Source organism: Podarcis gaigeae (assembly GCF_964106915.1).
Source record: "Podarcis gaigeae genome assembly, chromosome: 5".
NCBI lineage: Eukaryota > Metazoa > Chordata > Lepidosauria > Squamata > Lacertidae > Podarcis > Podarcis gaigeae.
This window is the reverse complement of record NC_139681.1, coordinates 27001704-27024547: the sequence shown is the minus strand read 5'-3', so window position 1 is coordinate 27024547 and position 22844 is coordinate 27001704. Positions and strand designations below refer to the sequence as shown.

Below are 22844 nucleotides of genomic sequence, written 5' to 3'. Positions count from 1 at the left end.
TGTATCCAGTGTTGTAATATATATATATTCTATTTTGTTCAATCCATACTAGATTATCTCCTCCCCAACACACAGTCAGTCTCATAAAGCGGCTATATTTTGTGTGAGGATAAAATGGAAGTAAATCCTATGTAAATACCCTGAAAACGGCATTAAGCAAGGGTAGGTTACTAGTGCGGTAGAGACAACTTAAAATTCAGGGAGTGGTAATTTGTACTTGACCACAACGGATTGGGTTTCTAAATTAAGAAAGTAGCAGCTCCCTTAAAAAGTCTGATTATCTGGTATTAAAAATGAATGAAATAGGTGAAAAATGCATCTGAATGACATCTATGGACAGACACAGGAAATCACTTATGTTGGAATGCATAACAAATTCTCCTTTTAGTACTCCACAATATTCCAAAATGGATAAATTAGGTGAACATACCACATGTGGCACAGAGATCATGACTAGCCGCCTGTCACCAGGCCTGCCATGCTTATGTCTGTCATTAGACTCAATGTGTCCACACATGCAGTCCAACGTGGCTTTGCCCAAAATGCTACAATTGCTACCTAGCAAGATCAGGACTAAGGAGCACAGTCTATGAGTCCTAAGCACATCAGAATGCATGATTAGTGCACAGAGGTAAACCGTGTCTTTCTGCTAGGCGGTGGCTGTCCTCTCAACTCAAACACATGTTGATCTTACCCACTTAGTCTGATGTGTGAAACAGGCTCAAGTTTCAGTCTCTAAACATGTGCAGGTAACACATGGAACTCCTATCTGTACTAGGATATTGCAGGGTTATGACCTGAAGAATAGCACAAACTGCAGTTTCCATTGTGCATATGCACACCATTGAAAGAAGGCTATGTTAAACAATTCACTCCTTTCTCTTGGGCAGAAACAGGCAGTTTCCCCTTACTGACTGGGACTGTCAGCCACACAAATCCAAGCACAGCAACAAGAACAAATACTGAATCCACCTGTGCCTTCAGTACAACCACAGTAGTATCAGCTAAGATGTTACCTTCACAGAGCTAGCATTATTCTGAGATCCTCTGATGATGACTGTAGCCCCATATGTCCGAGAACGCTGTTTAAAGGATACTGAAATATTATATGTCTGAGATATATGCTGAATTGTAGGAGAATTGGGATCAGGGATTGGTTGAAGGATTCCAGCTATAGGTAATTCAAACATCAGCACCAATGGGAGCAGCTCCTGGAACAGTGATTAGGAACAAAAGAAAAGCAAAAGTTCAACATAAGGAAGAACTTATCTGGCCTATCATGAAGGTATATATTCAAAATTCCAAGTCAAGCAGCCTTAAATGCTGTTTTATGCTGCCCACCATCTTACATTGCACAACCTCTACCAGAAAGCATCAAATTATCACATTTCACCTTTATTTGGCAGTGGAATAGGTAGATATGATACCAGAAACATAGGGTGAATATTAAAATCTACAAACTGTTGTTGGATCTTCTGGGACTTTTAATCCACAGAATGTGTCCATAAATTTGTCAGTACAGCAAATAAAAATAGGGTGAACACAAGTGGTTTGAAAGGAGGTTTGTAAATATCTGCTACAACTAGTACATCCTCAGAACTATGCAGTTCTGCAGCATCCCCAAAGTAGACAGCAGCCAGAGTGGTTTTCTACTTTCTGGGTCAAGTGAACTATATAAAAAACTTATTTCAAGGACATGAGGAAGGAGCCAGGAGGGCTCAATGGAAGGTACCAGTTAGGTACCAGCATCTGATAATTACCCGTATTCTAACTCTGGCCGACTCAACTCCGGCTGGTTGTCCTGCAATTGACACCTGTGGAAGTATAAATGTAAGATTGAAATTGTAACAATGAATTCAACCATTGTGATTAATGGTTATGAATCTGTTGGTTATCCTTGACGCTTAAAACGTAATTGGAAGTTCTGATTTCTTACTACCCTCCCCCACTGCAACATTTTTCAAACTATGCAAGGTTCCTATTAGATACATAATCAAAGTTCATTCAAGAAGTGCTTAAATGTTATTTTAAAATTATGTAACAAAACAGACTGGACCACAAGAGGTGCTATTTCAAGGACAGCCATTGCATTTGTAATAAAAATGCAATCTAATACTTTCTGATCACTTCAGCAAGTGATTTGTTTGGCTGAGAAAACTTTTAAGATTCATTGCTTCAAGTTTCTCTCTATACTCACTTGCGCCCAAGGACATAAACAAAGCCACCCTTACTCAGAGGCAAGTTGAAGGCAGTCGCCTTAGGCAGAAGAGGCTTGGGAGTAGGACAGAAAGGTATCTAGGGTGGGTGAATGTCTTTTGTCTCAATTAGCAAAACGTATTGAGATGCCATTGACATGAACAAAGCCCTGACTCATACGTATGGATATTACGACTCAATGCAGCGGATGAAAAATATATACTCACTTGATTGCTTTTTTCTGCTTGGTTATTTCTATTAGAATCTGGAAAATGGATGTGGCACCCCGTTTCCTCCATCACCTTTTTAATGTTATTTCCTCCTTTTCCAATCACATGAGAATGCTCTGTATGGGACACATCCATCTTCAGAGTGACTCGATTACTCTGCAGGGGGGAAAGGTCAGAAGTTTATTTTATTACATTCTTCCAATGCAGGATATATATATTAAAGTTGCCTTTGTCCCACACTTTATGAAAAACCTGAACGGAAGCTTAAATGGAACAGTTTTCATTTTCAAATCTGAGTACCATTCTACTGTTGACATTTCAGAGCCATTAAAAAAAGGCCACATATTTTTGCCCTGTAATTTAACAAGTGAAGGACTGTGGAGTAGGTGAAAATTGTTTTGATACAGAATGCATAAGGTTCTGCATACAAATGGTGGATTAATGAAACTTCCTCCCTCCAAGTGGACATCACAAATTGGTAAATGAAGGTTACTTCCTCAAGAAAACCCCTATATTCTTCTGTATTTGTTATCAGATGGTTAAGTACTTGTGAGACATCTGATGACCAGGAATTGGGGAGTCTGTGGCCCTGCTGATGTTGCTGGACCTCCAACTCCCATAAGCCTCAATGAGCATGCTCAATGGTGAGAGTGGTCAACCTCTGGAGGGCCATAGGTACCCTATCCCTATCTTATGTTCTCAACTGTTCACTGGAGCTGCTTCCCTCACCTCTCTCCCAGCCTAAAACTGAGTAGTTGAGCAGGTGAGAGTCCTCTTTATCTACTAACTTTCTGTGAACCTGCCTGCTCTTAAAGCCATGGGAGCAGAGAAGGGTGAAGAAGGGGGAAGCAGTAATCCTACGCCTCACAGTTCCCATGAATCTAACCATTTCCCTTCCTTCATTAAAGGAAGATGCTTGTGGGAAGGACCACTCTTCTTGAGACTTGTGAATCTACTCCCAACTACAGACACAGGTTTTGAGCTTTGAATAAGCTACCCCATGCGATCCATTCAGCCAAAACAACCTGCTCTCCACAATTCTTAAATGCTTGAGATTTGCCTTGGGCAAATATTAGGGCTGTAAATTATATTGAAATTGCTGGCACAGCCAAGGGTTAAGGCAAATGGATGACATGTTATAAATACAAACCAAGAAAAAAAAACCCCGCTGGAGTAATGACAATTTTTTATGATAAGGTGTGCCTCAAGGACCATTACCTTGCATTTTACCCTGGCATTTATTAAGCCTCTGACCAGTATTTGCAATAAATACTACTAAGCAATAGGTAAATAAAGGTTTAGAACAAGGAGCTACCCCTCGGCTGATTCATGCTGGGAGTGACTGCTAAAATCTGGGGCAAACAGAGTATGATTCTAGACCTTTAATGGAACACCAAGGTTACATTGCTGAGGAACATTCTTGCTGTATTATGTTATGCTAAGCTTGCGAGGCTTGCCTGGTGCCATCTTTATGTATGTTTAGTTGACATGCAAAAACTTTCTTCCATAACCAGGCCTTTGACATTTAGCTATCTGTGGCCTTTTAGAAGTGGCTGGGATGCTTTCAATTGATTTATCTTCCTCTTGGTTTTAAGGTATCTATGTGGGGTTTATTGTCCTTTTGGTTGGTTGTAAGTCACTTTGGGTTGCCCTGGGCAAGATGAAGTGACTAACAAATTTATAGAAGCAGCAGCAGCCAAATCATAGTTTGGCACTAATGCATAAGGATGCAGGCTCCCAGAAAAAAACTTCATGACTACTACACTCTTCTCTGGTTGTTTTGCCGCTGCACTGTTGAAAGCTATGTCATGTCTGCCTTAGCCTGCTATGTAAACCTAGGCTTGTGGTTTAACTCTCCAGAGTATGTTGTGAACTATAACCATGGTTTGTTCTGTGGTTTACAGCTTGTGCTTTATCCGGGAGAGCTAAGCTAGGTTCAGATGACACATTAAGCCACACTATGGCTTAGCTCTTAGCATGCTGCAGCAGAAAGGAAAAAAACCCAGGAAGGAGGAAAGTGGCTGCGATATCCTCTCCTGCAGTCGGCACATTTTGCACTACACCATGGTATTGCTTAGTATGATGTATAAGCAAAACTATTTTGCCTGCTTAAAAGCATTTGCAGAAAACAAATGGGCTGCTGTTGCTGCTCATTCAGCAAGCAGCACACCAGCATTACATGTCTATTTACTGCTCTCAGCCACAGCCATATTTAAGTGGTTTAAAGGGCTCTACTTTGCTGGGCTAAATCCAAAGAGAAGCTTCAGGGCTAACCTCACGGGTCATGTACTGCCCTAAGCGTCTCTGCAAACTCTTGCATAGCTTTTCCAAATGCTACACTGAAAATGCAGTTTTCTTATTGTGATAATTACACAATACATAATTTAACATGTTAACAAATATTTCTCATGACCTTTAATGCCCACTCTGTGACCAAGTACAGATAGTGTGCCCATGGCAAGTAATTTTTACCCCACACATTAAAACAACTGCATTCGCACATCTGCATGACTTGACAGCTCTTAGGGGGATTTTCCATGAAACTGTAACCAAATGGGATGTAGAGCTCAAATTTAGTTGCTGCAGTGCAGACAGCAGCTTGTGCCAAAGCAGCTTTTTTCTTTTGGTAACGATTCCATGGGATCAGGCTGCTCATGAATTAAAAAAGAAAACTGTCCAGTTACAAAACCCCCAAGTTCTTTAAAAAAAAAATACTTCAGAGTTCCTGTTGGATGCTGTCATTGACTCATTTTGCAGCATGCAAAGCTGTACTACTTGAGATTATTTGAAAGCAGATCAAATTTAAAGATGGAAATAATCACTGGCTGTTTTAAGCCATGCAAATGTTAAATTTCAGTGAAAACGTTTGCTTTTTAATGTAACCTAAGAAGGTTCAGGAATGCTAAGTGCTGGTGCACTGCTGAGTCTCAGAAATCAAGAACCTGGAATTCCAAGCCCAAGGGCCGGTTAATTGATTTTCATCTTACTTTTGTGTCCAAAACAGACATGATCTTCTCTTTAGCTTCTTTGACATTTTCCTTTTTCCCGGAGACTTTAATATGAGGATCTTGAAAAGCAAAAGCAAAGAGAAATATTATTTTGGTAAATGGGCTATGCAAACCATCCAACAAATTACCCATTCTTTCTACTACAAGCCAACACAAGCCCTTAAGTCACGCTTCACTGTTCATATGCATTAATTTATGTAAGTTACATTATGCTCGCACAGTATAGACACCACTGTATACATCTTTCTCCAGAGAATTGTGCAAAAGCTCCCATAGCTTTTAAATTAATTTGGTTGCTTATGGCCATGCAAGTGTGCTTTCAGAGCTTTCAAGCTGCAGAATGTGCCAGCCAGTTAGGGTTACATATTAACACTTTGGGAATGTAAAACTCTCCACTGCCAAGCGCAACAGGTTCAGTCTGTATCACAGAAACAGGCAAGATAGGCCCTATGAAGCAGTGGTGTTGCATCATTTGCCAGCGCCCGGGGAGTGGAGGGTTAACAGAACCCACTGTGCCACCCCAGCCCTTACCGCTGATGCCGCTGGGTGGGTGGGTTCACAGAGCTCATGCACCAGCCCAGCCCTCACCACCTGCCCGTCCATGCAGGGAGGAGCCCAGCTGGCCAATGCAGTCCTTGGCAGGCACCTCTTCAACTCTGGGTGGGCAAACATTCAGTGACAGGACTGGAGACATGGTGGCAAGGCCAGGCCAGGCCCTGGTGCCCAGAGACCCCCGTCAGCAGGCAGGGTGGGACAAAGATCCCTGCATGGGGGTGCTTGATTCACACACCCTAAATTCATGCACCCGGGCTATGGCCACCCACCACCCACCATGCTACGCCCAACGTGAAGATGTGAAATTATTTTCCTGAAGAAGCCCAAGAGTAAATCACAGTTAGTAACTACAAAAGTTATCCGTCTACTTTTCTTTCTTTTTACTAGTCTTCCTGTCCTTCTTACAGTGTTGTTAATTTCTGGCCAGTAGGCTCTTCTCACCCTAGTTGCCTAGAGGCAATTCCTACTTGACACAGGCGGCCATCGAATTACCGTATTGGCCCGAATATAAGGCGCACCTGAATATAAGCCGCACCTTTATAATACGAGGGAGGAAAGGAAAAAATACCTGAATATAGGCCCCACCATTCCTTGTAGCTCCTGGCTGGATGTGTGTGAGGGGGGGGGAGGCACGCTGCGCTGCTGACAACCTTTCTCCTTCCTCACTCTCTCCCTTCCCAGCCTTGGGGGAGGGGATGGGGAACCACACTTGGGGAAGGCACCGCTTTGCAGTGCTCCTGGCGCTATTTGCCCTATGCTCCTGGCTGCATACCGTAAGGTTGCACACTTTAACTTTTCATGGTCGGAATTTGGGGAAAAACTGAGCCTTATATTCAGGCCAATATAAAGCAGAGACATCACCTTGCCAACAAAGGTCCATATAGTTAAAGCTATGGTTTTCCCAGTAGTGATGTATGGAAGTGGGAGCTGGACCATAAAGAAGGCTGATCGCTGAAAAATTGATGCTTTCAAATTATGGTGTTGGAGAAGACTCTTGAGAGTCCCATGGACTGCAAGAAGACCAAATCTCTCCAATCTTAAGGAAATCAGCCCTGAGTGCTCACTGGAAGGACAGATCCTGAAGCTGAGGCTCCAATACTCTGGCCGCCTCATGAGAAGAGAAGACTCAGTGGAAAAGACCCTGATGTTGGGAAAGATGGAGGGCACAAGGAGAAGGGGACGACAGAGGACGAGATGGTTGGACAGCGTTCTCGAAGCTACCAGCATGAGTTTGACCAAACTGCGGGAGGCAGTGGAAGACAGGAGTGCCGGGCGTGCTCTGGTCCATGGGGTCACGCAGAGTCGGACACAACTAAATGACTAAACAACAACAGCAGCAGCAGCAACAACAATATGGTATTTTTCAGAAGGCTGCTCATGGCATGTCAACATAAAAGCTTTCATCACTTCATAGCTATGCCAAGTCCCATTGAAATAAATAGAAATAAAATGTTTAATTCTCACTGGTTACAACAGGGGTAGGGCTGGGGTGCCAATCCTGACTGGTCAAATAGGTCAATAATGTCTTTGTGAAGGATGACCACTTGCCTTGAAAAGGTCAATACAACACACACTTCATTTAGAAGTAAGCATCCTCTGCCTAGCACAATAACTACAAAGAGAAAACTAATTACTCTTTCATAGTTACGAAGAATGTTTTGTTTAATATTATTTAAGTAAGAATTGTAACTCTTTAGCCTTTCCCTGTGGCTCTAGGACTGAAAGAGAACAAGAACTGTACTATTCAGTTTCCCTGAATATCATTTACAAACACCTATACCACACAAAGGTTTTCTATATACCTTGCTTGCAACAGCTTAGAATTTCGCTATTAGGAAAGTTAATTTCACCCCTCACCTAAAAATTAGCTTAACATCCATTTTTTTCATATTTCCCCCCGACTAGAAAATGATTGAGGCACTTTTTAAAAACAATTTTAAATTTTTTTATTTTGCTTTTTTTTTTTAAATGTACACATCTACCAGGGTCCCTTGAGGAAACACAGAAAATGCTGGCATAAAGCTAATAAGAGTCTTAATTTATTTTAACAGGCATAACAGGAAATATAGGTAGAAGCTTTAAATCATCAGTATTCCTGGATGAGACCTCAGTTTGTTTCTACTTAAAAAATACTTGTCATGTTCAGTCTTTTAGATATTATTCCAAACATGTTTACATCATGATTTGGGCCATGTGTGTAGAGAATCTTGTTTGTATAGGTAATATATACATGCATAATTTTATCTGTATGCTGCCTTTCCATAGTTAAAACCATGCTTATTACAACATAATAAAGTCATGCTACAGTGAGGGGGAAAAATCCCTAAATATGGTAATATAAATTATACACACTACCTATTATGGCACATTATGGTCACACTCCCTAGCTATGGATGTCAGTTCACATTAAGCAATGCATATCTTACATCACCATGACCATGGAAAATTAATTGCCCTTGCAACGTTAACAAGTACTGACTAATTGACTTTTTTTTTTTTAGCTTTCTTGGCAGTTCCTTATCAAGACAAATTGTCACACAACACAGTAACAGAGTGAAAGCAAATGCCCACTTACTAGAATTGCTTCTTTAGACAAAAGTGCTCCCAACATAATTTTTGTCTTTTCAAAGAGATGTAGAACTAACAGAAATATGTAGCTGCTGCTATAACGCAGCAGGACAGCTCCATCTGGTGTTTTTATACATTATCAGCCCAGCTATTCCCATAAATGTAAGTTACATTCTGATTTGAACTCAATAGGCTGGCAGCCTGGTGCTAAATATTGCTTCTGAATCAACATGTTTTTGAGAGACATGGTGCTGCTACAGTCCATTCTCCTGGAGCAGAATGCAAGGTAATGTGAAACAACCTGTTTGGAAACAAGGGTCACGCAGGAGGAAAAGAGGACAGGAACAGTCGAGTGTGCAATGAGAAATCTCATGCACAGACAGAACATTTTGCTTAGCACTGTGCTAAACAGAATCTGCTATGTGGCATATTGGTGTAAATAAATGTGACATCAAATGTAACAAGAATAATAAAGTTTAGTGTTGTGTTGAAACCTGGCCTCCAGTTTCTTCCCCTCTGAAAGAGGTTTCCGACTTCCTCATTCTCAGAGTACTTTAGAGTTTCACTTTAATTTCAGTGGGCGTAAGGTTGAGCAAGGTATGGCTGTGAGGATTGTCATGATGCGCTTGAGCCGTTCAAAATTTACCACTACTGAAATCTATCCCAAAACACAGTACAGTGGTACCTCGGGTTACAGACGCTTCAGGTTACAGATGCTTCAGGTTACAGACTCTGCTAACCCAGAAATATTACCTCGGGTTAAGAACTTTGCTTCAGGATGAGAACAGAAATTGCACAGCGGCGGCACAGCGGCAGCAGTAGGCCACATTAGCCAAAGTGGTACCTCAGGTTAAGAACAGTTTCATGCTAAGAACAGACCTCCAGAACAAATTAAGTTCTTAACCCAAGGTACCACTGTCATGCCAAAGGAGAATAGGGTGGTATGATCATTCTAACTGGGTTAATACTTTCGATCACCTTATTTGTTGTGGGTGATGAATTTTTCTGACATTTTCCCTTTATTGTTACAATCTGCCCACTCTGGGCACAGACAAGCTTAGAATCTAAGCCTTAGGTAGCTACTTGGTGATGACAATGTGGCAGGTCCTCTAGAGCAGTGTTTCCCAACTTTGGGCCTCCAGATGTTTTTGGCCTACAACTCCCATCATCCCTAGCTAGCAAGACCAGTGGTCAGGGATGATGGGAATTGTAGTTCAAAAACAGCTGGAGGCCCAAGGTTGGGAAACACTGCTCTAGAGCCCTTGTGCAAGAGAAGGGTTGCAGAATACATCTGCAATAAAACACCAGTCTGGAGTGGTGGTTCATAGCAAAGCACAGCTCAAGATAATGTAGGTTGAGTGGAACTAAACTTGATATTGAACTCCAGAGGCTAGTTAAAGCTTGCAGGAGGGGGGAGGAAGATAGAGTTAGGGTGCAATTAAATTCTCTCTCAGCAATAAGAAGCTTGTGGGGGGGCAGAAACAGGCCAACTACAGGGCATTTTCTTTTATAAAGAGCATCAGACGACACTGATTTTTTGCCTAGCAAAGAATGGGCAGCAGCTGTAATCACTGATATCTATAGCCAAGTTGTTATCAATGTTTATGATTAAAAGCCACCATTAAGAAGTATAGGTGTTCAAGGGGGATGCTTCTATGGAGAAATATCAGATCCATAAAGAAGAGCTGGTTTCAACTTACTTGCCTGTAGTTTCAACGGGATGGCAAGAAAGCCATTTATCCAATTTGTGCACCCTTTAGCAGAAAATGTTTGTTTTGTGATCATAACCACAACACACAAATACCCCTCAACTTCTTATCAGAGTTTATTGTGCTTTTTACGAAGCATTCCATTAGAAACATTCAGTTCTGTTTCTAAAGGATTTTGGCAAGTGCTGCAACCAGCTAGCAGCCAAATACCTTAACATCTTTGTTCCCAGAGGTTTATTACTTTTTGGCTCAATAAGTTTAAGACCGTCCAGTAAATGCAGATGACAAGAACTGCTGCAGCAATTACGTTAGTTGCCCCAAGGCATGAAAACAAAACTTCTTCCACACAAAGATATATTAGCGTTAAAAACAATTTATTGGAGGGAGGAACACACAAAGGTCTTGAATTGTCCCTGTTGTGGTCACAACAGGGAAAGCAATATTTGAGTGTTTAAGAGTGTAGCACAAATACCCTTCTTCAGCAACTTTAACTTTGGATTGTTGCTTCCTTTGCACTCTCATGGAAAAATAGGCCATATCCATTGAAAATGTAACAAGGTAATCTTTTGAAGTGGCAAAATCTGTAACTTTTAGACCTGACACAGGTCATGCAAAGAGATAAGAGATACTCTGTTGAACATTTGAAGTTTACAAGGTACACATACCTCTGGATTTTTGCTGAGTCCCTAGATACAGTTTAAAACAATATTTTTTGCAATAATGGTGCACCCTGCTTACTGGAATTTAAGAGGCTGGCAAACTCCTCAAGGTTGAAGCTGCATAGTATTCAATAAGTTTAGTGGATCAAGGATTCGTGCAGGACTCTGTGACCATATGACCCCTTATCAGACATGCTTTAGCTTAATTATTAGTAGGCAATTTTAAACTTTTATTTACAACTTTAAAATTGTGATAAACCAATATGGCAGGGGCATATCAAGTCAGCTTCCTTCACAAGTAAACAAAATCTTAAAAGTGTTATCTTTTGTATTTCTTTATGCTTAGATTATGTGCCATCTTGAAAGGCAGAGCTGATGTTTTTTGACCTTTATTGGGAGAACATCATCCTGTTTTTCATTTGATACTGCTTAAAAAGCACTTATATTAAAGAGATCCTGATTTGCATGAGCACAATGGATCCCAAATTATTATAGCTAAACATTTCCAATAACATTCCTCAGTATGAGCCAGCCCTTAGTGGAGGAGGTGAGGGTGCCAGAAGGAATCAATATGGGAATAGAAATTATGCATTTAAAAGAATGTGAGATTTAGTTGCTTCCTTGTTCATATGTTTATCTCCCCCCCCCCCTCAGAATTTGGTAACCATGTGACCTAGTAAGTTTAAAAACACTAGGTCTTCAGAACTCGTGTGTGTGTGTATGCAAGCTACATCAAAAGGGACTCTGAAGTGCAATGCCCATGTACACTACAATGGTACCTCGGGTTATGAACTTAATTCATTCTGGAGGTCCGTTCTTAACCCGAAACTGTTCTTAACCTGAGGCACGCTTTCGCTAATGGGGCCTCCTGCTGCCGCCACGCCGCCGGCACGCGATTTCCGTTCTCATCCTCGGGCAAAGTTTGCAACCCGAGGTACTACTTCCAGGTTAGCGGAGTTTGTAACCCAAGGTAACTGTGTAAGGGAAGTAATGAAGTTTAGAATGTGACAATACGTTATTTTAAAAAGTAGCAGACAAATATTTAATTGCAAAAGCAATGCTGCAACAGTCCAAGCTGGCGCACGCACACACACAAGTATAGGAAGCAAATGCTACAAATCAATACAACATATGATTCCGTTCCAGAATTCACTTATGGTATACTGCATTAGCATTACAAACATACTTGGTTGAAATGGAATCAAGCAGTTAAGTTACATTTGTTGCTAGGACTACAACTGGCAAAGTGGCTTATTTAACGCCTTGGGGAAATCACTTCCAAGCAAAGCACATGTGCTTCAGATCAAGAATGTCAGAAACAAGGCCTTTGGCCAGACCCTGTGCAGCACAGGTCAACACTTTAGTCCCTTAGTTTCTTTTAGTGTGCTCCTCTCTCCCACGTTCCTGGCAGTTCTATAGCATTAGGTAGAGTCCTAGCCAGGCCTTCCCCCACAGACCTGCAAGGAAAGTAGAATTTGGCACACCTGATACCTTAAACCTGATTATCTGCTCATCATACAGAGAAGCAATATCCATTGAATGCTTTGGTTCCCCACACATCTTCATCTGGGATACCTACTAGATTAAAGCATTGTGCAACATGCAACTTCTATTAAATACTACTTGTGACATCTAAAAAAAATGGTATTTTACATTGCTTGGGATATTTCTCTTGCATTCAAGTAATACTGATTATTTGTTTAAAGGCAAGATAGCTTAGGATAGCATTGTTCCACTGATCTATGAGTGGTTATTGAAGCTGCACTTCCTATGATTGTTTGTCCCCTCCTTCCTTAAGTTATACATGGCTTCTCCAGACAGACAATATTTTATAGATTTAACAGAATATACATTAACATATGACTCTAGAATTCTGCACCATATCCAAGTGCCAGCTATAGATTGTTCAGATGACTTGCATATAATCTGTATTACTAATTGAGTGAAACACCAATTGCTTGCCACACAGGTCTCTCTCTCTCTCTCTCTCTCTCTCTCTCTCTCTCTCTGTGTGTGTGTGTGTGTGTGTGTGTGTGTGTGTAAGTAAACATACACACATATACAGAAGAGAAGAATGACTACTAGTCCAGATGTACTGGGCCTTGCTCTACAATAATTAATTTAAACTTCCAACTTGCCTTCAAGCTTTTTTTGCAACAGAGTATAAAGAACTTTAAGTTTATATTATTTGTTCATGAAAGTATGTGCTACCAAGTGCAACTGTACATTAAGAAAGCCAGAGGATGTGGGTGTTGGCAAGAAGTACAGTGTTACCTTGGGTTAAATACTTAATTTGTTCTGGAGGTCCATTCTTAACCTGAAACTGTTCTTAACCTGAAGCACCACTTTAGCTAATGGGGCCTCCTGCTGCCACCGCGCCACCAGAGCACGATTTCTGTTCTCATCCTGATGCAAAGTTCTTAACCTGAAGCACTATTTCTGGGTTAGCGGAGTCTGTAACCTGAAGCGTATGTAACCCAAGGTACCACTGTATATCAAAATAATTTTTGCACACAGAGCTGCATTATGCATACATTTGTGGATTTGATTGTTTTTTAAAAAATCTCATTTTGTGTGCTTAACAGCAGAAACACTCCCCACAATTAGTTTTCAGAAGCTCCTCACATCCATACACTAAGCATCTGCTAGTTCATTCCCCTCACTAAGCAGTAGAAACAAGTTTTTAACTAACCATGTCTGCCATTGTGCACTCATTGGATGGTGCAAATTAGAGTGACCTCTAGGGTATGGCCATGTTAAGGGCTGAAACTACGCCACCAGCACAGTATCAGGCTGAAGAGGACAAATGACTGCTCTGCAATGAAGATAAAGCAAAAGACTCAATCCCAGAGTCATGGGTTCGAGCCTCAATTGGGCAAATTATTCCCACATTGCACAGGGTTGGGCTAGATGACCCTCATTGTTCCTTCCAACTCTACAATTCTATGATTCTATAAATATTGCTAATCGTGGATTTACAGATTCATGTTCATGACTGCAGGACTGGAATACAACTGCATTTCCCCTTCCACTATTTTTAGCATACATTCCATAATAGTCGACTTCATAAGCTGCAAGTGTCTCACAGGTTCCTCTTCATCCACAACTATAGATGGGCAAGTTGCAACTTATACGGAAAAGGTGTGGACTTGGGAAGGTGGAAATGCAGCTAAAGCCATAGATCCTTCAAGGGCAGCCCACTTCCTCGGAATAACCTGATATGGGTGTATTTCTAATATGGAGGCACTAATATAAGCAGCAAACAAGAAACAGATGTGCCATGAAGCAATGAAAAACATCAATATACCATACATGATTTAACTTCCAGTATGACATCCAGCAAATATCCTGGCAAGAAGCTTGGTATTCCGCCTTGTTTTTCATCATGCACACTATACTGAGAGAGTACAATATATTATTTCTCCAGCTCAGACTTATACCAAACTGTATAAGTCTGTATAAAATACTGCTGGACTGTGTTTAAGGGACATATGGATTTCTATTGGCTGTGCCAGCTTCAAAGCCAGGGAGAAAAAGAAACTGGTGGACACTTTCCTCTCTTAACAGCCACAGACTTGCCACTAGCTGCTAAATGGGTTCCATAATTCATTACATCCATGTACATTTTCTCTCTTGATTCCAAAGTCCCGTTAAGTGGTTAGATCACTCCCGACTCATCAATTCAACTCCTGTTGGCAGCCCATTCCTTGGTTAGCCTAGTAAACACCCCCATATGCCCCAGGAGGTGCTATCTGCTACTGTACAATTCTAAATGAAGAAAGGAAACCAACAAAGTCTCATAGGACCTGTTGCTGATGTCTTTGCACCCCACATTCATTGTCTACTATGCTCTGTTTTGAAAAGGTTGTCACACTTACACAAAGGACAGCCCTTATATTGAACTGCAAAACCACATGTGATGTGTTGGACTTGGGGCAGGGACATCCAGGCTCAAATACCATAGAGTATTAACCAGCTTTGGATGCAATGCTAAACCAACATATTACAGTATATGTGTTACAGCATCACAAGCATGAGCATCCTTCTGCAACTTCCCACCCTCTGGTGTGAGGAGATAGGAAAGAATAGCTGATGATAATGGTTACATTCAGACACAACAATGGCCATAATTTATGAATGAACCTTAGACATTCTCCTCCAGCATGGCTTTCAAGGAACTGGAAGCATCTGCTTCCATTTTCAGCTAACCGTAGTTTGCTGTTTTGTCTGAACTGGAACTGTGGTTAGTTTAATTAGATGTATCTAAACAAGCCAGGATCAGTTTGATCTTGGCTTCTTAGAACAAACCATAGTTTAAATTAACCACAGTGTCCTGATTTAGATGGCATGGCAAACAGAAGAACACTGAAACAGATGCTTCTCATCTCTTCACAGCCTGGATAGCTCGCTTTGTCACAGCGTGGTGCCGATAACACCAAGGTTGCAGGTTTTATCCCTGTATGGAATAGCTGCACATTCCTGTGTTGCGGAGGGTTGGACTAAATGATCCTCAGGGTCCCTTCCAACTCCACAAGTCTATGATTCTATGTTTCAGTAAAGAGTCTGAGGCTTATTCATATTGCACTAAATTATGGACTGCTGTTAGGTCTGGATGTGGCCATTATCTTCCAATCTAACTTCCACCATAGGTTTGCTGAAGGAATATAACAGGATAATGCCTCTGAGATAGAATTGTGATAAAAAAAAAACTGAACTTTCTTTCCTGAATATTATAACATCAACACATTAATTTCAAAAGTCAGCAAATTCCTTCATCAAAGTCACTCTCCTATAGCCATGAACATGAGCTGATCTTTATTTCAGTATTCATTTTTCCAAAGAAGCTATGTTCCAAGTGGATATAGCAAAATACCCAATAAGAGAAAATCAAAACATAAGCTGAACAATTAATACAAAAATTTACTTTAAGTCTTTGCAACTTACTTTTAGAAAGAGAACAAGGATGTAACTACAAGTGGGGCTTGCAACAAAAACGTTGCGTTGTGTGCTGCTAACTCACTAATAGAGGAAAGTCTAGTTCAGGGTTCCACAATCCTATACATTGTATAGGATTCTATACAATCCTATACATTGTAAAGGACTCAATCCCTTTTCCTCCACAGCTTCTGGTTTTCTTTTCCAAATAACATTCATTTTTGGCTCCTAGAGGCTTCAGATCATACTCTGTCCCCATACATCTGTTTTTTTTATCTTGTGAGTTGCCCTCTTTGTGGGGTTTAAAGGGGCTTTGCACTTGCACATACTTTGGGGGTTACTCAAGCTTGCTGATATCTCTCTTCCTGATTCTCAGTGGCCCTCTTTTGGCTCCAGTCCCACTGGCACTGAACCAGCTAATTTCACTATCAGAGGGAATGATAAGCAGCAGAAGAACAAGGTAAACTACCAGCCTGAAACCTAGCCGCAAAAGGAAAGTCTTTCACGGGCTCTGTCATTAGGTGACAGGAACAGGAGCTCCACTTGGCAGATGTGAAGAAAGGAAGGCTTTACTTTGTCCCTCTACCAATCTTTTTTTTTTTAAAAAAAAAATAATTTTTATTCATTTTCCAAACAAATTTTATACAGTCAACAAATTATTTTGCACTCATTCTTCAATTTTTTGACTTCCCTCAGTTTCTCTGTCAATCTTTCGTAAAGTTTCTTTTTCTTAACGCATTTCTAGACATAATATTGCCTTTCCAAACTCCTTTTCCTCTTACTCTCTTTTTTTGCAGTATTTCTTACTATCTCACAGAGTCTCTTCAAAACCAACAAGCGTTGTCTGTACATCACATATATTTTTCAGATATTCAGTAAATTCCCCCCAGTCCTCGATAAACTTTTGGTCTTTCTGATATCGAATCTTCCCAGTCCCTCTACCAATCTAGGGGCACTCATAGATGAGACATGGAGTGCACCCCCTGAAAAGTTGAAATGATGGGGTTCCCATGGGCACTGGTACTGCCTGACCTCTTGCAGTGTCCAACCAGATGCCCATGAGAAGCCAGTGAGCAGAACCTGAGCACAAGAACTCTCTCCTCCTCCTCCTCCTGTTTCCAGCTACTGGTGTCCAGAAGCATACTGCCTCTGACCATTTTCTCTACCTACTTTCTGCATGCCATGCGTAATTTATACATTCCTATAATGTTGCCTCTTACACATCTCTGTCACTTTGCCACTTGCACTTCCTCTAAACTAAGAAGCCCCAAATACTGTAATCTTTCCTCAAAGGGGATCTTCTTTAACCCCTTGGTCATTTGGGTTGGTCTTTTCTGAACCGTCTAAAACAGTACCTATTTTGAGACGAGGCAACCAGAACTGTAAACAGCATTCTAAAAGTGGCTGCAACAGAGACTTGTATATATGTTTTTAAAAATGTTTAGTGTTTTATTATGTTTTTATATATGTTAGAAGCAGCCCAGAGTGGCTGGAGCAACCTATTCAGATGGGCGGGGTATTATTAATAATAATACAGTGGTACCTCGGGTTAAGTACTTAATTCGTTCCAGAGGTCCGTTCTTAACCTGAAACTGTTCTTAACCTAAAATCACCACTTTAGCTAATGGGGCCTCCCACTGCCACCAGAGCACGATTTCTGTTCTCATCCTGAAGCAAAGTTCTTAACTTGAATCACTATTTCTGGGTTAGCGGAGTCTGTAACCTGAAGTATATGTAACCTGAGGTACCGCTGCTGTAGTAGTAGTAGTAGTAATAATAATAATAATGCAAGTTTTCTTGTGTAAGCTTCCAATAAGACATTCTACAGTGGGTGTGACAAGCTTCCAAGTGAAGCCTTGGACTGATGTGATGCTTATCACTTTCGCCTATGCTTTTTGAGAGGGTCTGATAAAAATGCATGAGAGTCCAAGCACAAAACACTGCAAACATGAAAGCATTTTTCAAAACATAAAACAAAAAAATAGCCTTATTTCTCTCACGGACACACATTGTACAATTACGAGGAACACTCTTAACAAAAAGCAGATGTAGCTTCCAACGTAAAGGTCCAAAACATATCGTAAGTCATGTGGCATTCTAAACAATAAACATGTCATTAGCAAAACATGCTCTACAAATCTTGATCTGAGCAAAGATAAATACTAATGGCTTTAATGACACTTTTAAGTCAAATATTTCAGATTTACAAGGGGCACTTAAGAAGCAGCAATTTAAAAATACTGTGATACATGCAGGCTGATTTTAAAAACACAACAACAACAAGCGAAATATGTGGAAAGAAACTGCTTGGAGCCACAATGACTGGAGTGCAGATTCCTTCTGTTTACCCACAAAGCCAATAATCAAATAAAAGCCACATTTAAAAATATGTGTATCCAGGGATTATGCTGCAATCTTGAAATGAGCGACCACCCATTCAAGGGAGGTGGTTCTTGTTTCCAGCAGTTCAGGGTAAACATTAAGTAGAGTCATCCACTACTGGCAAATTACAAGTAAAAAAAAAGAGAGAGAGAGGAAGAAATATGGGAGATCTGATGCTTCAGAGAGATGACAGAAAACACAAGTCAGCATTACGTATTTGACAGAGAAACAAGACCAATCTAGACAACTTCATCAAATTTCACTTCCTTGGATATACTGAACACTATTACCCAGTTTATGGAAGTAGATGGGGGTATTAGTTTAGCTGGGAAGCACATTCCATGATCCAACTCTGTGTGTGTTTTTTAAAAATATACAGTGACTATGACTATAAGCTCAAACTCATTTTTTTTAAAGTCCAGACCGATTTAGGAGTTTGTAAAAATAAGTTATCAGGAAGCTTATATTAAAAATCTCATTCCCAAGTATGTTTTAAAATGTTTCTATAAGTTCACACCTTATAATAAATTTGTGGAGTTTTTTTAGTTGCTTTCTATTCGGAGGAAAGTCATTTTTTTAAAAACGCAGTTGGTAGTTAGCAAATGCAACTGGCATTTCCTTAAGGTAAATTGTTCCAGTAATATTATGAAATATGTTACGCAAACATACACATGAAGAAGGAGCATGTTATTTCTCCCTACCCCTACATGGCGCCTGGCGTTCTCTGGTCCATGGGGTCACGAAGAGTCGGACACGACTAAACGACTAAACAACAACCCCTACATGGCATGGTTGTAGGGTTTCATTAATTAAACTAGGCAGTCATTCCTTACCTCCTAGGATATGCACATTCTCTAATGTCTACAGTAGGCCCATAAGCACATGCTATTCCAAATGGTCTTCATTCTAATAGGTGTAGCTGGAGGCCAGCTCCTTATACACCCCCAGAAGACAGTTTATTATGCATCAACAGAATAATCTCAGTTCTGAGAAAGTGCCTGGGGGGGGGGAGAGTAATTTCCCCCCCTTTATTCCCCCCCCCAAAAAAAACCTAGGTGCGTCCTATTGGCTGGTGCGCCCTATGGGGCAAAAAATACAGTATTTATCTATTTGCACTTTGATGTGCTTTCGAACTGCTAGGTTGGCAGGAGCAGGGACTGAGAAATGGGAGCTCACCCCGTTGCGGGGATTCGAACCACTGACCTTCTGATCGGCAAGTCCTAGGCTCTGTGGTTTAACCCACAGCGTCACCCACTTCCCATCCTCAATGTACCGTATTTTTTGCACCATAACACTCACTTTTTTCCTCCTAGAAAGTAAGGGGAAATGTCTGTGCCTGTTATGGAGGGAATGCCTACGGGTGCCATGCCTACGGATTTTCCTCCTATAAAAACTATGTGCGTGTTATGGTCGGGTGCGTGTTATAGAGCGAAAAATACGGTACATTGCCTTGAAATGGTTGTTTAGAAGGCAATTAATAAATCAATAATAATAATATGATGCTGTTATAGGCTGGTGAAATCAGGGTGATGCAGCTGGAGGGTTTGCCAAGGGCCCAGGGGAGGCCTCTAGTGGATGTGGAGGTCTCTGCTAGAATTGGGGTGGCCTGACAGTGAAGATCTTGGGGAGGGGCTGTTCCTTCTATAGGCCAACATACCAAATCAGATGGTAGGGGAGACACATTCTAGTTCTCACAGTTCAAGGCTCAGCCTTTCCACTCTCAACCTCCGCTCCCTCTCTCTGCCTCCATGCCACACATCAGCTTTCAGATCTTGACTCCTCCTCGCCTGGGCTGGATTTAGGTTTGATGAGGCCCTAAGCCACTTTGTCAACAACAAATTGTCACTGTTTTTTGTGTTGAATATATGCTATATGGTAATTTATAGACCTAATAGGTATCTGAAGCCATTTGCACATAACAAAATACTTTGGAAATGTACACCAAGTTTCTTTTTTTTCCTTTAAATTTTTGGGGCCCCCCAAAAGAGTGGGGCCCTAAGCGATAGCTTGTTTAGCTTATACATAAATCCGGCACTGCTCCTTTCAAATGTATGCAGATACAAGGTTTACTGAATTACAGCACTCAGTACCATTATCCTAAGTGGACAAATCCTGCTGTTTTCTATAAACAGTAAATATCCAGTTATCAATATGCATGACTTTTATAGTTCTATCATCTGACATCCACACAAAGAGCTTCATTCCTAACAGTCTCTCACCTGCTCAGTTAATAAAAGGCTTAAGTATTTGGAAGAGGACCAAGACAGAGTCTGGCAATGATATCAAATCATGTACCACAATCAAGAAGAGTGACACCAGCAGAAGTAGCATAGAAGTAGCATAGAAGAGGCATCTGAAATATGAAATGCAACACTGCTCAGCGTTCAGTGCCATTTTTCATGTGCATGGAACAGTTAAAATCTCTGCTTTATGGGGAGAAACATATGGAAACTATTAGCCTCAGTTATGTGGTCCCAAGTGAAGCAGAGCTCAGTGGTACTCTTTAGAGCCTATGAGCATGCCAAACGTTAATTTCTCTTATCAACTGCTAAGAAGCCATGCAACCATTTACACAATGTGTTGTAGAACTCACCATGCATGCAGAGAGCTCTGCATTTAGGGGAGGCTGGGCAAGGCAAAGGAAGACACTGTCTAGATCAAACTACACATAGCATGCAGTCATGCTTATTTTTTAATTCCACATGCAAGGGGAAGGTCTAATCTTTGTCAGAATCACAGTATTCAAGGACTGTAGGTTTATTCCTTCTGTCCCCAGCTATGAGCTCCCTCAGTTGTGCCCCTTCTCCCGCCCACTATGACCATGAGGCTTGAGGGGGAAACTTTCCTTTGTTTTAACCCAGCCTCATAGATGTATCAAGCAGGGATTTCAGGGAGATGCAACTGGGGGTCAACAACAGATCACTCTCCCACAGTCTGTAATTTAAGGTTGTGGGTGGGATATGGCTGTATGCTACACATTAAGCACAGTGTGTGGTTTGAAAATATCGGTGGGAATCAACCTCCGTTATCACCATCTGATAGCTGACACATGTGGATTAGTGATAAGTTATAAAGACTCTCTTCTGCAAAAAATATTTTTTGTGCATTGGCTAAATAAGGGATGGTTGGGAGAAAGGATGGTTTTGCAGCAGGTTTTTTAAAAAAATAAAAAATGTAAGAGTAAGGATTTAATGCAAAACCAAGTATCCAAGCTATAGCCAAACCTCTATAGAAGACCTATATTACTGTTCATACCTATTTTATTCTGTAGTGATCACTGCCCTCGAATGCTAAGGGATGAAGGGCGGACTATAAACACAAACAAATAAATAATCATATCTCATTTTCTCTTAAGGTATGTTTTCTGAAGGACACATAAATCCTTTTTGGACAAGCATTTAGGCGCAAGGGTAAGTTAATGCATGTAAATAAAAGCTGCTTTCTTTTTTTATGTAAAATTTGTCATAAGTTGTTTTTTATGTTCCTGTACTGTAGCGTGTTCCACGTTTCTGTGGTCATGGCTAGTACCCTTATGGTTGCAAGTATATCAGCCCTCCATATGGTCAATCATCTGAATTATTTCATTTATTAGGGGAGAGAAACTGCTAAACTGGAAGATAGGACAAAATACAAAAATAGCCAGAAAACAAGAAACTTCTAAGAATATGATGGGGAGGAAGCTTCGAAGTCAGTGTTGGGAATGAATACTGGAAAAGATTGCGTACCGTTTCAGAGCATGACACATTTGAGACTTTTTCCAGTAGCATTACAGTAACTGAAAATGCATCTCTTCCACAAAATTAATGCTATGCATTCATAAATCTACAGTCTAGGTTATTACCAACAATTTCCTCCCATCACCCCTGAACTCGGAAATGCATGCTTGTTCCTTTTGACTTAATACAACCTCTGCTCTCCCAGCTACATGGGCAACTTAGCAATGAGTGGTGCAGATTCCATTTTGCTGCCAATCCGCACTAGCTGAGCTGGCACTATGATTAAGAAGCAGCTTCTATATATGACCCTCCCCAACCACATGTCCTTTTTTCAAGCGCTATCTGTATTGGAGAAAAGAATGCTAAAATAAGCTTTTCTGGTGGCAGACACCATATTCATGGTGTTTCTTCCCAAGGAATCCAACAGCTCCACTCACTCAATTGAAATAGCTTTAAACACATTTTTATTATTCCAGGGTTTTGTCTTCAAGGCTACTAGACCCTTTCCATTCTGGCTTTTTCTCTCTCCCATTTTTAAATTTTATTTTAACATGTTTCATGACTTAAAAGATGTTTGTTGATTTCCATGTTTTCTTACATTGTAAACTACCTCACAACTCTATGAAAATGAGAAAGTCATTGAAATACCTGTACCAAGCATTTGCTGAGAAGTGAACTTTCAAATGGTTTAGTTCAACTCCTATGGGTTGTTTATTACCTTTGAATATTTCAGTTGCAGCATTAGTTGGAAAACTGCATGACAAAGGTCAGAGAAATAAAATGTCTGGACAGATTTGTTTGTTTGTTTGTTTAGTATACTCTCATTCATCCATAGCTCTCAGGGTGGTTCACAACATATGGGCTTGAGAAATATGAGTACTCGGTA

The 22844-nt window shown here is 40.7% G+C and overlaps 1 protein-coding gene across 1 annotated transcript in view; it reads right to left on the bottom strand.

Annotated features, from left to right (window-relative positions):
- Positions 1 to 22844, bottom strand: part of BICC1 (BicC family RNA binding protein 1) — a 104597-nt gene that overhangs the window by 25279 nt on the left and 56474 nt on the right. Inside the window, exons 4-7 of the mRNA XM_083740277.1 lie at positions 5414 to 5493; positions 2424 to 2582; positions 1761 to 1814; positions 1017 to 1211 (exon numbers count right to left, since the gene is read on the bottom strand). Of these exons, the coding sequence (XP_083596403.1) occupies positions 1017 to 1211; positions 1761 to 1814; positions 2424 to 2582; positions 5414 to 5493 (488 nt within the window). The remainder of the gene's footprint in view (positions 1 to 1016; positions 1212 to 1760; positions 1815 to 2423; positions 2583 to 5413; positions 5494 to 22844) is intronic.